Below are 16,331 nucleotides of genomic sequence, written 5' to 3'. Positions count from 1 at the left end.
GTTTTTCCCCATGTTTCCCCCATATTTACCTTTGATTTATTCAGTATTTACCTTTTGGAGGCTCTGCTATTGCCCCTACCGTGGTTTCCCTCCAGATTTGGGTTTTCCCCAGGTTTTTTTCCCTCAGGTTTCCCCCATGGTTTTTCCTCCATATTTACCTTTTATTTATTTGGTATTTACCTTTTATATATTCAGTATTTACCAGAGAGGCTCACTGCTCTTACCCCTGCTGTGGTTTTTCCCCCCCTGTTTGGTTTTTTCCCCCCATATTTGCTTTCCCCCGTGGTTTTCCTCCATATTTACCTTTTATTTATTCAATATTTACCTTTTATTTATTCAGTATTTACCTTTTGGAGGCTCTCTGCTGTTGCCCCTGCCATGGTTTTTCCCCAGGTTTGGGTTTTTCCCCCTGTTTGTTTTCCCTCCGGGTTCCTTCTATGGTTTTCCTCCATATTTACCATTTATTTATTCAATATTTACCTTTTGGAGGCTCTCTGCTGTTGCCCCTGCCAGGTTTTCCCCAGGGTTGTTTTCCCCACGTTGCTTCCCCCCATTTCTTGCCCATTTTCCCCCACATTTCTTCCCCATTTTCCCCAGAGTGCCTCTCCCAAAATGACCAATTCCTGACACAGCCAATTCCCTAAAAATCCCAATATTAGATTGCAAATATCCCTGTGAAATTCCAGGGGGAAAAAAACCCAGCATGTGAAAACACAGCACCACAAGGTTGCAATCTGAATTACCAAAAAAATTCCCCTTGTTTGAGCCGGGGGTTCTCTGGGTTGTGCTGTGTTTTGAGCAGAAATTAGAATTTCCAAGGGTTCTCTGGGTTGTGCTGTGTTTTGAACAGAAATGAGAATTTCCAAGGGTTCTCTGGGTTGTGCTGTGTTTTGAGCAGAAATGAGAATTTCCAAGGGTTCTCTGGGTTGTGCTGTGTTTTGAGCAGAAATTAGAATTTCCAAGGGTTCTCTGGGTTGTGCTGTGTTTTGAGCAGAAATTAGAATTTCCAAGGGTTCTCTGGGTTGTGCTGTGTTTTGAGCAGGAATTAGAATTTCCAAGGGTTCCCTGGGTTGTGCTGTGTTTTGAACAGAAATGAGAATTTCCAAGGGTTCTCTGGGTTGTGCTGTGTTTTGAGCAGGAATGAGAATTTCCATGACACAGTGTCAGGAAGCTCTTAGCATTTATAAATGCTCACTCCTGCAAGTTAAAAATCCTGGGCTGTAATTCCCACTCTGGGTCTCGCCAGGCACTTTTCAATCATTTCTCTCTGCTAATTTTGGTGTCACCCTCATTTCTTTGGAAAAGATTCATTTTGAGCAAATTTGTAAATGGCCCTGATGTGTTCTACAATTTAGTCAATTACTGTTTCAGCCTGCAAACCTCCTGGGAAACGGAACATACATGGCCTCAAGGTACGAATTTCAATAATTGTTTCAGGAAAGTTAGATGGATTTGTAATGCTGTGTTCCACTTATTGAAATGTCAAATAAAACTGCACTTTCTTCAGCTCTGACAAGCAGATTTTTTTTTTTTTTAAATTCTGATATTTTTTTTTTTTTCCTTGGGCGAGGGTGGGAGAAGGATTCATCTGCAAAATGTTGGCCGTGATATCTATATTTATAGATGTGGTTTTATTAAAAATGGGTTTGCCTTTTTGTTTTTAACCTCTGCTAATCATGTTCTTAAATTTTAGTAGTTCATTTATCAACTGCTGTCTGCCACTACTTCAAAGCTTTTAAACCCCCACCTCGTTCCTGTGATTTCACTCATTTATCCAATTGTGGAAGGCACCACAGTGGAATTAGTTTAGATTTTTGATTCCCTATTGCTCCTACAGTCACATGGAGGAGATTATAAACGTGTTAAACGATTTTTGGGTGTTTAAAATGAGAACAAATCCCGAGTTTCCCACCCTTCCCAGCGCATCCTTTGCGCGCTGCGGCCCCGGCGTGGTGCAGCCCGCTAACCTACATCCATCCCTCAGCCAGCAGCACGCCTAGCAACCAGCTCATTAACCTCCCCAGCCTGACGAGGCATCCCTGGCAAATTACAGGTTAATTAGCAGGTGTCCCTCGAGCAGGGCTGTGCTCAGCTCCTCTCTCTCCCTGCTGCAGGTGAACACGCGGGCGGGGGCCGGCAGCGGCGCCTCCGAGGCCCTGCCCAGCAACAGGTAAGGACCTGCTCCTCCTCCCTGCTTCCTCCTTCCTCCCCCCTTAATTCCCTTTGTTTGGGACCCAGAACAGAGCCCCAGACCTGGCTGGTTCTGGAATGCTGGGCTTGGGTGGGTTTTTGGTGGGAGGGTGGGATTCCCATGGATGGCGTTGGGTCGGGCTTGATGGGGATGCTGCCCATGGGGCTGTGCTGGTGAACTGAGGGATGGTGGGGAAATCAGGGTTTGGTGGGAGTTACAGGAGAAATCAGGGTTTGCTGATGGGGAAATCAGGGTTTGGTAGGAGTTTCAGGAGAAATGAGGGCTTGCTGATGGGGAAATCAGGGTTTGGTGGGAGTTTCAGGAGAAATTAGGGTTTGCTGATGGGGAAATCAGGGTTTGGTGGGAGCTACAGGAGAAATCAGGGTTTGCTGATGGGCGAATCAGGGTTTGCTGATGGGCGAATCAGGGTTTGCTGATGGGCAAATCAGGGTTTGCTGATGGGCAAATCAGGGTTTGGTGGGAGCTACAGGAGAAATCAGGGTTTGCTGATGGAGAAATCAGGGTTTGGTAGGAGTTTCAGGAGAAATTAGGGTTTGCTGCTGGAGAAATAAGCATTTTATGGGTATTTCAGGGAGAAATTAGGGTTTGCTGCTGGAGAAATGGGAGATTGCTGAGAATTTCAGCAAGAAATTAGGGTTTGATGGGTGTTTCAGGAGAAATCAGGGTTTGCCGCTGGAGAAATCAGGGTTTGCTGGGTGTTTCAGGAGGAAATGAGGGTTTGCTGCTGGAGAAATGGGAGATTGCTGATGATTTCAGCAGGAAATTGGGGTTTGCTGGGTGTTTCAGGGAGAAATAAGGGTTTGCTGGGAATTCCAGGACAAAGTTAGAGTTTGCTTCTGGAGAAATAAGGATTTGCTGGGGATTTTAGGAAAAAATAAGGGTTTGCTGCTGGAGAAATGAGGATTTGCTGGTGTTTCAGGGAGAAATGAGGATTTGCTGGTGTTCCAGGTGGCTCTAACTTCAAAAGCACTGAGGTGCAATTGGGGCTGAGCTCCTTTGGCTGCCCCAGTGCCAGGGTCTGTGCTCAGCTCTTTGTTTCCTTTTCATTCCAGGACTCCTTGATTTGAAAGTTTGATTCCCATTCACATGTTTGTACCAATCAATAGGCTAAATAATAAACTTATGTAGATTTCTTAGGTGGGGTAGGATTTCCAAAAAATCCTTTCAGCTTAACTCCCTGTTTCCTACAGTTCCAGCCAAGTTTTGGAGTCCATGCCCCTTATCTTGCTTTTTACATTCCAGCCCTAATTTGAAAACTCATATTAAGGTCTTAAAATCCAAGAGAACTCATTCTCTGGTTTTTTTTTTCCTATTTGTTTTTCAAATGCTGGAGGATAAACTCCTTTTTATTACGTGAATTGTTACAGGAAGTCATAATACTGATGATAAAAACCCACAAAAAAACCTTTCTGTATCCTTAAAAAGAAATAAGGAGGGTCTGGCTCCATCTTCTTCCTACAAGAGCATATCTGAGCCATGGGAGTAGAATTCTCTGGAGGCTCCTTTCAGCCTAAATTATTCTATTATTCTAATAAGCCCACAATATTCCATTTATCTGTGCATCAGCATCCTGCTCCTTTTTCTCCCTGAGAAAAAGGAAGGGAAAAGGAAAGTTGTGAAGATTAAAAAGGAGAATTACCACAGATTAATGTGGTCAGAGGGGCACATTTGTGCTGCTTTGGGCGCGTTTGGAGGGTGAATTTTGGGGACAGTCCCACAAATCCCATTTTCACCGTGGGAGATCCCAGCCTCATCCAGCAGCAGGGCTGGGGTTTTTCCCCACTGGGAAAAACCAAACCCCATCCAAAACCAGCAATCCCAGTTTGCTGCTGCCTTTGGTGGCTCTGTAATTGTGGAGATTTTAAAATAATTCCCACCCTGGCAAAGTGTGCCCCATCCCCGGGGAAACGTTCCCAGACCCCATCCCAGAACTCTTCAATGGAAAGAGAATAAATCAGAATATCTGTGTGCTCTGCAGTCCCCCCAGGCTGAGCTAAATAAAGCTGATTTTTCTGTCACTGCTGCTGCTTCCTTTCAGTACCTCCTGTACTTTGAGCTTGTTCTTCAAGTGCATTGAAAATGAAGCTTCTAGAAGATTCTTGTCACCTTATCTGGTGGTTAATTGCCATTCCTTTTCCAAAACCTTCTGCACCAGGAGTTTTGTTTTTGAAGTAATTGAAAGTCTCTCTTTGTTTCATGTTCACAAATTGTTAGTCATGAAAGATGACAAGATCAACTTATGTTTCCTTGGAAAACTTAATTTTTCTTTAAAGCAGTCGTGGGAACAAGAGGCCTATTAAAGAACAAAGCCACCAAATATGAAATCTGTGTTTTCACTGTTCCTGTTAATAATGATCTGTGATCAAGACACGTGCACAGCCCTTTCAAGAATATATTATTTTGTACTTTTTTCTTTTTTTTTTTTTTTCTTTTTTTTTTAACTTCAGTAATAAGAGCAGAATGTCCCTTTGAGATGAAGTTTTGCAGACGTTGCTGCCCTGGCAGTTTGTTGTGTTGAAGCTCCAAGGAGCAGAGTTTGTCAGGAAAGGAGGGGAAAAAACAGGATTTTGTGAGTTTTTTGGAGGAGTTTGGGTTGTAGTTTTTGGAGGAGTTTGAGGGCATTAAAGGTTTCACCCTTTAACTCACCAAGCTGAGAGGTGGGGCTTGGGGAAGTTCTCGTGGAAGAAATTCGAGTGGGTTTTGTTTTGTTGGTTTGGGGGTGGATTCTCCTGCAAAAGCAAAGGGATTAAATTAATGGGAGTTTTGTTGTATTGGTTTGTGGGTAGATTCCCTTGGAAAAGCAAAGGGAACAAATAAAGTGAGTTTTGTTGTATTGATTTGGGGGTGGATTCCCCTGGAAAAGCCAAGGGATTAAATTAAAGTGAGTTTGTTGTATTGGTTTGGGGCTGGATTCCCCTGGAAGAGCCAAGGGAAGAAATTAATGGGAGTTTTGTTGTATTGGTTTGTGGGTAGATTCCCTTGGAAAAGCCAAGGGAAGAAGTTAAAGTGAGGTTTGTTGTGTTGGTTTGGGGGTGGATTCTCCTGCAAAAGCAAAGGGATTAAATTAAGGGGAGTTTTGTTGCATTGGCTTGTGGGTAGATTCCCTTGGAAAAGCAAAGGGAACAAATAAAGTGAGTTTTGTTGTATTGATTTGGGGGTGGATTCCCCTGGAAAAGCCAAGGGATTAAATGAAATTGAGGTTTGTTGTGTTGGTTTGGGGCTGGATTCCCCAAGGGATTCAGCAGGCTGCCCTGGGATGGGTGCCCATGGAAAACTGGGCTCCCCTCAGGGATTTGGGCATGGCCTGAGGTCCCAGATCAGGAATTCTCCTCCAGCCTGGGGTCCCTGGGGGGGTGACATCCCTGGCAGCACGGCCTGGAGCTGGGATCCACAGGAATTCCTGGAATCCTGCCTTGGGGAGCTCAAAACCCAGATTAGCACAGGAACACTGGGTGTGAGCCACATTTTCATGGGGTTTTTTGGAACCCCTGGCATGTGAGAGCGGGGATTAAACATCCAAATTTATTTTAAATTTCCCTCTTAGAGCTGGTGAGCAATAGCTTGTGTCCCAGCAGGTTGTGCAGTCAGGTGTCTAAACCAGCTGGAAGGTGGAAAATACATTGATTTTTTTTTATTATTATTATTTTTTGAACTGTTCATTGCTTGTTCATGCCTGCTGCCTGCAGTGCCGGCTGCTCTCACCACACCTTCCCCTTCAAGTTTAACCTCAGAATATGGAACCACAAACTCCCCTTGTTCCCCACTTTGTCTGACAGAGTGAAATGTTAAAAATAATTGCTTTAATTTGTTTTTTTTTTCCTTTTCCAGCTTGAAGAAGTCCTCTGCAGAGCTGAAGAAGATCCTTGCCAACGGCCAGGTGGGTGCTTTGGCTGGGGCACTCCTCATGCCTGGGTGGAGCTCCCAGCTCATGCAGCTGAAATGTGATTTTTTTTAACCCAAAACTGGGGGCCTTGGGAGCATTCAGGGTCCTGATTTGCTTTTACTGGCACAGAAATTTGCTCCCCACTTCTCAAAATCTGCTTCAGCTGCAAACGGATGGAGGCCCCTCAGTCAGTTTTGGGTAATTGAGTGAACTGCTCGCTTGTCAGCCTCAATCAGAGATGGAAATGGGATTGAATATTTGGGTTTTTTGTGTGGAATAGTTGAATTTTTGTTTACTTAGTGTGTTGTTAGAACCCTGCTTAGTGGGAATTTTGGACTTTCTGCACTGGCAAACATTGACCCCCAGGAAACCCTGCACTGCACCTGAGTGTGTGGAGAAAGCTTCCCCAGTGAATTGATGAAATTAAGATAATAGGTGTGTGTGCTTTGGGTAAAAGGGTAAAGAATCCACAGTTCATATTTACAGGAATGTTAGAAGGTACTGGGCATGAATTGATTAACAATCTGCTGAAATTCATTTCATTGCCAATGGGAGAGTTTATTAAATGTCTCTGTTTCTAGGTAGTTTATGTATTTCCTTTACAGATTCTTCTGGGATAGAATTTTGGTTTTTGCAGGTGTAACCTGGTTTTTTCACAAGAATAGGTTGTTATGTAAACTGATTTTCACCCTTGGAGTTCATTTCTCGTGGGAGTTCCACAGGCTGGATGTTAGTTTAGTTGGAATAGCAATAAAGCCTGATTTTACAGTTTACTGTAAAATAAATTTTATTTTATAAGGTTTTGTTTATTTGCAACAAACAACCTTAGTGGGGTTTAGGGCAGGAGATACTGAAATATTTGTCAGGTTCTTGCAGGGAACCACTCTGGAATCACTTCAGGGTTGTGGTTTTGGGCTGGGAGGGATCTCAGAGCCCAAACTGAAAATCTTCCCCTGCCCCAGGGAGCTCCAGGCCCCGTCCTTGGACCCTCCCAGGGATGGGGAACCCAGAGTTCTCAAGCAGCCACACAAATATATTTGAATATATAAATATATTTTATATCTAAATAAATGTAAAATATAAAAATAAATGTATTAAAATGTTATCTGTATTTATTATATATTTATATAAATAAATATTAAAATATATACATTAAAATATATATCAATAAAAATATCTACATTTATATGTTTTAATATAGAAATATATTAAAGAATAAAAATATCAAAATAAAATAAAAGTATAAAATATATTTGGTTTATATTTATAAAACCAAATATAAAGTATAATAATATATAATATATTTAATATATATTATAGGAAGTATTTTATTCAAAATAAATATATTTTAACATAAAATATATTTTATAATATATATTTTATAAAATATATTTTATAAAATATATAAAATATATATGTTTTATAATTCTATGTAATGTGAAAATAAATATTTTATAATATATATTTTATAAAATATATTTTATAAAATATATAAAAAATATATATTTTATAATTATATGTAATGTAAAAACAAATATTTTATAAATAAATAGAACTATAAAACTCAAATATATAAAATCTATTTACATTTATTATATATTGATAAACCCAAACAGATATATTTTAATATACAAATCCATTTGTGCCAGGTTTGGCAGCCCTGGGGGGAGGCACCTGTCCACGGAGCTGCCTATTAGGCTCTATTGACTGAGACATCTGTGTCAGTGCAAATAAAAGACTCTTATTGATTTTCTTAACTGCTCTTCACTTCCCCTCTGCCTTGGCAGGCTGAAATCTTCATTATCTCCCGTGCCTATTCAGTGTCACACAACGACCCCCAGGCCTCCTTGGCATTTCATGAATCAGGGGCTGGGCCTGCCAGCAGCATCAAGGTTCAGCTTGGTGCTGTCCTTCAGCCTCACCTGGGATATTTGGAGGGGAAAAAATGAGGTTTTTTTTTCCCCCTCCAAAAATGAGGTTTTTCCCTCTCCAAAAATGAGGTTTTTCCCCCTCCAAAAATGAGGTTTTTTTCCCCTCCAAAACCTGAGCCCAGTGCTGCTGAATCCCTGGATACAGCTGGAAATGGGGATTTTAGGCTGAGCTCAGTGTTCTCAAATTCCTGATATTTTTAAAAAATCTTTTTCCATGATATTATTTTATGTTAGTTGTTATTATATTCCTGATGATTTTTGAATTTTTCTTTTAGGATTTCAGAATTCCCAGGTAAATAATGTATTTCCCTTGGTGGCTTGAGATCCTGGGAGTAGCAGCAGCAGGTGGCTGCACCTTGTACATCAGGGTGCTGCTTTCTCTGATATTACTGATTTATTTTAAAGTGATTTATTTGAGAGTAAAACCCCAGAATGGGACTAAAATCTCGCTGTGGTTGGCTGAATTTGGCATTTTATTTGTTCTAAACTGCAGAGAACAAGTGGTCGGTGTGCCCTGCAAGAGATTCACAGATTGGTTCCCTGGGGTTCCGGATTTTAAAACCAAACTTCTTCTTGTGATACTAAAAATGTTACTTAAACTCACTGGAAAAAAAAAAAGAAAATAAGGATTAAGTGCCTCTTCTTATGATATGAAAGATGTAAGTTAAACTCACCAAAAAAAAATTTAAAATTAGGTACTTTTTATCATATTGGAATTGCTACTTAAAACCCACTAAAAAGAAAATAAGAATGAAGTTTTAAACTTAAACCCAATTAAAAAAATAAGGATTAATAACCTTTTCTTCTGATATTAAAAATGTTACTGAAATCCACTAAAAATAAATAAATAATGCAGTTTTAATACTATTTAGTCAGCCTGATGGGAGTTAATCTGCTTTTTGTTGACAGCAAGTGATTTCAGTTGAATTCTGCAGAATTTTGGTCACGGATCCACAGCTGGTGATGGGTTCCTGGGTGAAACTTTAACTTTTGTTCATTTTGGGGGGATTAAGTCACACTTAACCATTACTTAAGTCTGGCCTGGGTCATTATTTTTGATTATTTTTTGGCAGTTTCTGCTTTGAGGCGTCCCTAATGATATTCCCCCAGTAGTTTCCATTTAGCTTTAATAAGGAATTCATATTAATCATTAAAAGAAGGGGACGTGATTCTTCAAGATAATCAAATATTGACAGGTTAGAAATAGCTTTCTGCCCGGCCTCATTGATAGAGGTGATGTGATATAAATATTTATTTCTTTTCTGTCACTCAGGGTAAATGCCACCAATTGATTCAGCATTGATAGAGTGTCACCAGTTCATAAGGAGACTGCAGTGCCTGGGCTGCCCCATCAGAGCCTGCTCTGAAAAGGGGATTTGCTAAAGCTCCTCTCTGGGCTGCTCTGGGCTCTCAGTAATTCCCAAAAACCGCCCTGGTTCCACCAGGATTCATTGGGAATTTGGTTCTTAATAATTCACAAAAAAACCACCCTGGTTCCACCAGGATTCATTGGGAATTGGGCTGTTTATTTACAAAAAACCCGTCCTGATTTCACCAGGATTAATTGGGAATTTGGCTTTTAATAATATTACAAAATTTACAAAAACCCACCCTGATTTCGTCAGGATTAATTGGGAATTTGGTTATTTTTTTACAAAAAACCCGCCCTGATTTCATCAGGATTAATTGGGCATTTTGATTGTAATAATAATTTGTAAAATTTCCAAAAAACCCACCCTGATTTCACTGGGATTAATTGGGAATTTGGTATTTATTTCCAAAGAACCCACCCTGGTTTCATCCCCAGCCAGTGGAAGAGAGGGATGCTTTGTTTGCTGCTCCCTGCTTGGTTTTCCATGAATTCCTGAATTTTCCAGCCCATCCAAGTTGGGGTTGCAGGTTTAACACCCCCTGGTATAAGGGGAACCTTTTGTGATGGAGAATCCAGTTTTCCCAGGGGGATAAATAAATCACCCCTTGCTTTTGGCACCTTTATTTGAGCCAGTAAATCCCATTTTGTCTCCCATCAGCTGCAGCTCCTGCCTCCAGCCCAGCATTCCTGCTTTTCCCTGGAATCCTGGGTGCCTCAGAGGATGGAGCTGCTCCTGTCCCTGTCCTTCAGGGAGTGGTGTGGACAAAAATTCCCTTTTCCAGTGGGGAACAAGCAGGGAATGCACTGGATGTCTCCAGTTCATGACTTGAGGAACCTCCAAAGAAATCTTCTCTTTTCCCCCACTGGGATGCAAAATTACAGATTTATTGTTGCTTTTGTGGGTTCATTGGATTTTCTTTGGGGTGGTTGGGAATTGCATGGATCTCCTGCATTTTTGGGAATGCAGGAGGTGTTTCCTTCAAGGCTGGAGGGTTCAGGTCCTCCAGCTTGGAAGAGCAAAACTCCTTAAAATCCCCGAGTCTGCAGCCTGAGAGAAATTATTTTTATTTTGGGGACTCACTGTAGAGTCTTTCCATATTTTAAATCCCATTCGTGAGCGATTTTTCCTCATGAGGAACAACTTTTCCCCCTTTCTGTTTGCATTTCTGATGAATGCAATGAGCAAAGGAGTTTTCAGTAGTGAAATAAATGTTAATTTTCATCACAAACCTTGGTGTTGGAATGGGCCCTCCTAAGGAGCCTGGCCCAGGTTTAATTACAAATAAATAATAAAATCATCACCTTCTATTTTGAGTTGTCTCAACTCAGGTTTTCCCTTCCCTGTGTAGCAATTCCAGTGAGAAACCACAATTTTTTTGCTCAGGTAGTGAAAGGAAAAACCATCAATTTTGGATTAATCATTTCTGTCCTTGCAACTTCTTTTAAATCAATAAAATATTTCATTTTCTGGTCATTAGAAATGCTGAGTATTGACTCTTTGGGACATTTGAGCTTGTTATCATCACTTGTGTTAATACACAAAAAATGACATCTTTAAGCAGCCAGGCCAAGCCATGTGAAATATTTAACTTGGTGTCCCATAAAATACAAGTAATTACTGAAAATGAGTTAATGTTTCCTAGAAAAATCTCTTTTCAAAGCAGGATTTGCTCAAACATTTTCTACATAAAATGATCAGGCAACGGGGGAGTCTTTCTGGAAAATCGCTTTTAACCCAGAACTAACTCTGTTCAAAATATTTATTTTAAAATATAAATGTGCATTGCAAAAATGTCTTTAATGGGATTTTTAAATTTGTGCCAAATCAGGGTAACTCTCCTTGTCCAGGAGAAGGTGGAACTGTGGTTTTACACTCCAGTTCCTTCTCAGGCAATATGTTAAGCTGTTGTAAAATCCAGATTAAAAAAGGAGCCACATTCAGGGATTTCTGCAGTGCTTTTATCAGCTGAGGATCTGAGAAAAAACTGAGGCAAAGAATTTGCTGTGCGTCTCAAGGAAAATCACTTGGATTGGGGTTCCAGACTGATTTTTCTTTGGATCAAAAGTGTCCAAACTGAGCAGTGCCAGAGCTGCCTCTCCCTGAGGCTCAGCTCTGTGATTCCAGAATAAATCCCAAACTTTCCCAGCTGCCAGGGTTGTTCCCGTTCACCTCCAACTTTGGCTCTGCTATGTGCTGCTCTGGAGCCCCTTTTCCTCTCAGCAGCAGTGCCCTGACCCTCTTGAGCTATATTATATCATTCCATTTTGACACCTTTTATCAAACTTTAATGAAATGACCCAGGCAAACAAATTGTCATTAAACTTTCCATCACTTTGTCCCTTGGTATCGTCTTTTATAAATTGGACAGCAAATGTTGTATTGATCTTCTCGTTCTTGCAGCTGAACTTGAAATGACCCACGCTGCTTGTTGTTTATGGCCTGGAGTTGCTTTTCCTTGACATTTCCATCCCCAGCATGACATCTCTTTTGTTTTTCTTTCTTTCTTGTGGAGATGAATGAACAAGACATTCGATACCGAGACATCCTCGGCCACGGCAACGGAGGCACCGTCTACAAGTGAGTGGGGATTTCACCTCAAACCTGCCCAGAAATTCAAATTTCACGGCGTTTTTACTTTTTACACTTTGGGGTCTAGGCAGGCTCTGCAGGAGAAAAATCTTAATGTGAACTTTTAAACCGTTCTGGGGCGTTTAATTCTGGTTGTAGCACGGCTTTGAATCTTTTCTGGGAGCCAGCTGAGGGTTTGCAAGTGGGGTCTGGGATGTCCTGGGTGGGACTCCAGGATTTGGAATTCCTGGTGCCTCACCTGGGGGTGACAGCCGTGGGATGTGGTGGCACCAGTGCCCTGCCCTTCAGGATCCCTCACCCCCTTTTGCTGCTCTCCCTCCATCCCAGCCTCATCAACTCCCCCAAATTTTGGTGCAGAAGCTCCAGCCCTGCAGCCAGGATTAATTTTAATACTGTAAAAATTAAAATAGCACAGATGAGACTCTCCTGTTGAGAAAGCTCCTGCTTAGGCATCGTGCAAAGTTTAAACTACAGAATGTAATATCTGGGACTTAATAGTCTGCAGTGGGGTATGAAAAATATTCCTGTGGGAATTAAGAAATCCATACTTTGTCAGAAAGCCCTGAGGGAGCAATAAAGGTTTCCTCCAGAGAGCTGTTTACCATATACAGTAACCCAGCATCCCATTAGGGTTTTGTTTATACCTTAGACATTTTAACTTTGATATTAACATTTTACCCCCCTCTCCCTCCCCACTAAAATGTTTTAAAAGCCACGGTGCATTTAGTTTGGTTTCTAATTGGCTGCCAGCGTTGCAAAACAGCTCCTGGCAGAAGGTTGGAAATGGACTTCCAGAGCCTCCAAGGGGCAAATGCAGCCTTGGGATGGACCCTTAAAATCAGGTTGGCCCTGGGGGTGGAAGGTGCTTCAGAAATCTTTTCTTGGAGAAGGATGTTCCTAGGACTTGAGGAAATGGTGTTATTTTGTTATTTTCTGATTTTATTGGAGATCTGAGAGAGAACGTTGAGCTTTAGAGCTCAGCCTTGTTGGTGTTGGGTGGAGAGGCAGAGAAGGGAATTGGGGTAAAAGCTGAATGTTCCTGTGTGACACTGTCCTGTGTTTCTGAGGGTGTGCAATTGGGATAAAAGCCCTGTGTGACACTGTCCTGTGTTTCTGGGGCTGTGGAATTGGGATAAAAGCCCTGTGTGACACTGTCCTGTGTTTCTGGGGCTGTGCAATTGGGATAAAAGCCCTGTGTGACACTGTCCTGTGTTTGTGAGGGTGTGGAATTGGGATAAAAGCCCTGTGTGACACTGTCCTGTGCAGCTGGGATGCCCTGGGGTGGGGACTGTGGCAATTCCCTGCCCTCTGGGGAGGGACAGTCCCACCTGGAGAGGCAGGAGCCCCTCCTGTGTCAGGGAGGTGTTTCTGTGGCCCCTGTTCCTTTTTATCCCACTGTTATTTGAAGTCAGCAGCTGCAGGGACTTTGGGGTGTCTCCAGGGCAGGAGTCACTCCAGCCTTTTCCAGGGAATGGGTGCTGCTTTGGGTGTGGGTATTTTACAGATTATCATGGAATCCTCCAATGGTTTGGGCTGGGAGGGAGCTCAGTTCATCTCATCCCACCCCTGCCATAGCAGGGACACCTCCCACTGTCCCAGGCTGCTCCAAACCCCTCCAAGCTGGCCCTGGACACTCCAGGGATCCAGGGGCAGCCACAGCTGCTCTGGGAATTCCAGCCCAGCCGGGAATTCCTTCCCAATGTCCATTTAAATCTCCCCTTTTCCCCTCTGTAGCCATTCCCTGTGTCCTGTCCCTGCCTCCCTTGTCCCCAGCCCCTCTCCAGCTCTCCTGCAGCCCCTTCAGGCCCTGCAAGGGCTCTGAGGCTTCCCTGGATCCTTCCCTTTCCCAGGGGAACATTCCCAGCTGTCCCAGCCTGGTTCCAGAGCAGAAGGGCTCCAGCCCTGTGGCAAAACCACCTCAATCCCCCCTTCCCAAGAAGTCCCTGATTCTCCCTCTGTGGCAGAGCATCCCCACCCCAGCAGGGAACGAGGGACTCAAACTGGAACCCTCCCAGGCAGCTGCAGTGCCCCAGCCACGGGGAGCAGCCCAGGGATATTTTATTCCAGTAAATCAATGGACATTTGTCAGGTGCAATGAATTGCAGAGGTTGGGCACTTTCCCTCTCCGGCGTGGGGCTCCTGGCTCGGGGAGGAGAGGCCGTGTGGGGATCGATGTGCAGCTCAACAGCCAGCCTGTCTGCACCCTCCCTTCTATCTTTTTGTTATCTTTACCTCGTGGTTTTATGTTTTTTTAATCCCCCCTCTCTTCCCTGAGCTCTTTATCCTGCCTCATATCCATTATGGCAGTGAAATATTCCCGGTGTTCCAGGGACACGATGGTGCCTTGCAGGAGGCTGAGCAGAAACCTCTCTTTTTTTTTCCAGGGAAAAACTCTTCTATTGGAATAGTTTATTGAGATTGAGGTATTGATCAGCCCTCCTGCTCCCCCCTGGCTGGAGGTGGGCTTGGTTCTCTTTGGAAGCCCATGTTTAGTTAGGAAACATGGGATTTTTTTAGTTAGAAAATGGATTTCATTTATTTGGGTTCTTTACAGCTGCGAGTGGTTTATGGCTTGGACAAGAGGTATCTTAGCTTTATTTTTATGACAGTATAATTATACTTTAGAAATACACTTGATTACTGTGTGGAGCAAAATTGTTCCACTATATTGGCTCGGCCAATATTGCTATACAAACAACTTTTCAGTCAATTGAGCCTGGTGAAAAATCAATACTTTATAGCAATATTTCTAGGGAGAACTTGCTGAATCTAAATGTTTTTCCTGTTCTAAAAAGAAGGGATTTTATAGTTCTTTGACATCTTGTTCTGCCCCTACCTTTTGATCCGCTGTTTGCTTAATTAAGGAACGATAAAAATTCTCATGTTAGATATGGCAAAACCAGTTAATTAGCTTTGCTTTTTGGTTGCTTGCATGTTCAAAAATATGTGAGAAAACAGAAAACAAGCCCAAAGTGTCTATTGAACATTGCAGCAGAAAGCAGGAATTCTTCCAGTGCTGCTGAGGGGGCAGAGTGTGCCCTGTTTTGGGTAAGGATTGTTAAAAAAAGGATAAAATCTGCTGTAGCAAAGCTCCTGGGTGTGCTGCTCTCCTGTTTGCCAGGTGCTGTAGGTATTTGTGTCATCTGCTCTGATTGCCACTGCCCGTGGAGTATTTCAGTCCAATTTTCTTCATTTTTTGAAACTCAGCTGCCCGTGTGGCAGGACATCTCTCCATTTGCTTAAATTGCTTTTTTTTTGGAACAAATCATTCGGTGGTCAGCCCAAAAGGCATTTAAAGGATCTGCTTTGTGCTGCATCTTGGGGCTCCGTCGGTGCCTGCAGAGACTTCTCTGAGGAGACCTTTCCTCAGGTGAAGGATTTCCTTTGGAATGGCTGGATGTGCCAGCCAGTTAAACTAAAGCAGCTTCATTAAATTATTTAGACCTCAAATCCTTAATTTTGTATATTTTGAACCTAAATATTACAAAGTACAAGTGTTTATCTCTGGCAAATAATTCCTCTGTCAGGTCTTTCTCACACAATGTGTCTAAAGCATCACTATTTCCTTTATACAGGAGCAAAGTGAAGGTTTTGTCCTTATTTTATTCTTATTTCGTGTTCTTTAGTTTTTGTTTTTCAAGGAGAAAGGAGAAGTGAGATGTCCTGAACTCTGTTTAGGGCAGGGCACATCCTCCTGGGATTTATTTTACAGTGAGGTTTTGTAGCTCTGTGGGTTCTGTTGGAGTCTCCAGCAGCAGGAGCATAAAGGAAAAATAACCATAAAGCCCCAATGATGCCCTAATTAATTTGGGAGTTACCAGGATCTGGGAGAGAGGGAAGGAATGGGAACATCAGTTCCCATCTTAGCAAAGTGCTGTGAGAGCAGAAGGCTTCACTTGGAAGTTGAGTAATTGGGAGAGAAGTGGCTGTGGCTGATGTCCCACGCTGAAAAATTGGATAGCCTGGAAAGCAGGGAGAAATGAGGGAGCTTAATTTGTCTGAGCAATTTCCTGAGCAATTCTGCAGTGTGGTGGAACATTCCAGCATCTGCCCTTCCCCTCATTGCCTCCCTCAGCCAGCCTTGGGGTGCCCCATCAGCACATGAAATGGGAAATGTGGGAGACAGCTGGGGCTGCTCCACAGCCTGGAATCCATCCTGGGACAAAGCTGGGCATCCTCTGGCACTGCTGGGGCAGCCCTGGAGCAGGTGATGCCTCAGGTTTTGATTTTATCTTTTTCAGATTCTGTCCTACTTTAGTGTGTGGGTTCACATTAGGGGATGGTGAGCTCTGTGCACAGAGCAGGGACACAAAACAATTCCTGCTCCAGCTGGGCGCCAAGGA

General features: G+C 42.7%; 1 protein-coding gene across 1 annotated transcript in view; it reads left to right on the top strand.

Moving 5' to 3' along the window:
• MAP2K5 (mitogen-activated protein kinase kinase 5) overlaps positions 1 to 16,331 on the top strand; it is a 119,077-nt gene that overhangs the window by 18,047 nt on the left and 84,699 nt on the right. The window contains exons 5-8 of the mRNA XM_071441140.1: positions 1,372 to 1,412; positions 2,115 to 2,170; positions 6,041 to 6,089; positions 11,912 to 11,976. Of these exons, the coding sequence (XP_071297241.1) occupies positions 1,372 to 1,412; positions 2,115 to 2,170; positions 6,041 to 6,089; positions 11,912 to 11,976 (211 nt within the window). The remainder of the gene's footprint in view (positions 1 to 1,371; positions 1,413 to 2,114; positions 2,171 to 6,040; positions 6,090 to 11,911; positions 11,977 to 16,331) is intronic.

The sequence above is a fragment of the Agelaius tricolor genome, unplaced genomic scaffold, assembly GCF_023055355.1.
Source record: "Agelaius tricolor isolate 1412-34295 unplaced genomic scaffold, bAgeTri1.0.p SCAF_16, whole genome shotgun sequence".
NCBI classification, from domain to species: Eukaryota; Metazoa; Chordata; class Aves; order Passeriformes; family Icteridae; genus Agelaius; species Agelaius tricolor.
This window is presented reverse-complemented; position numbering and strand designations above follow the sequence as displayed.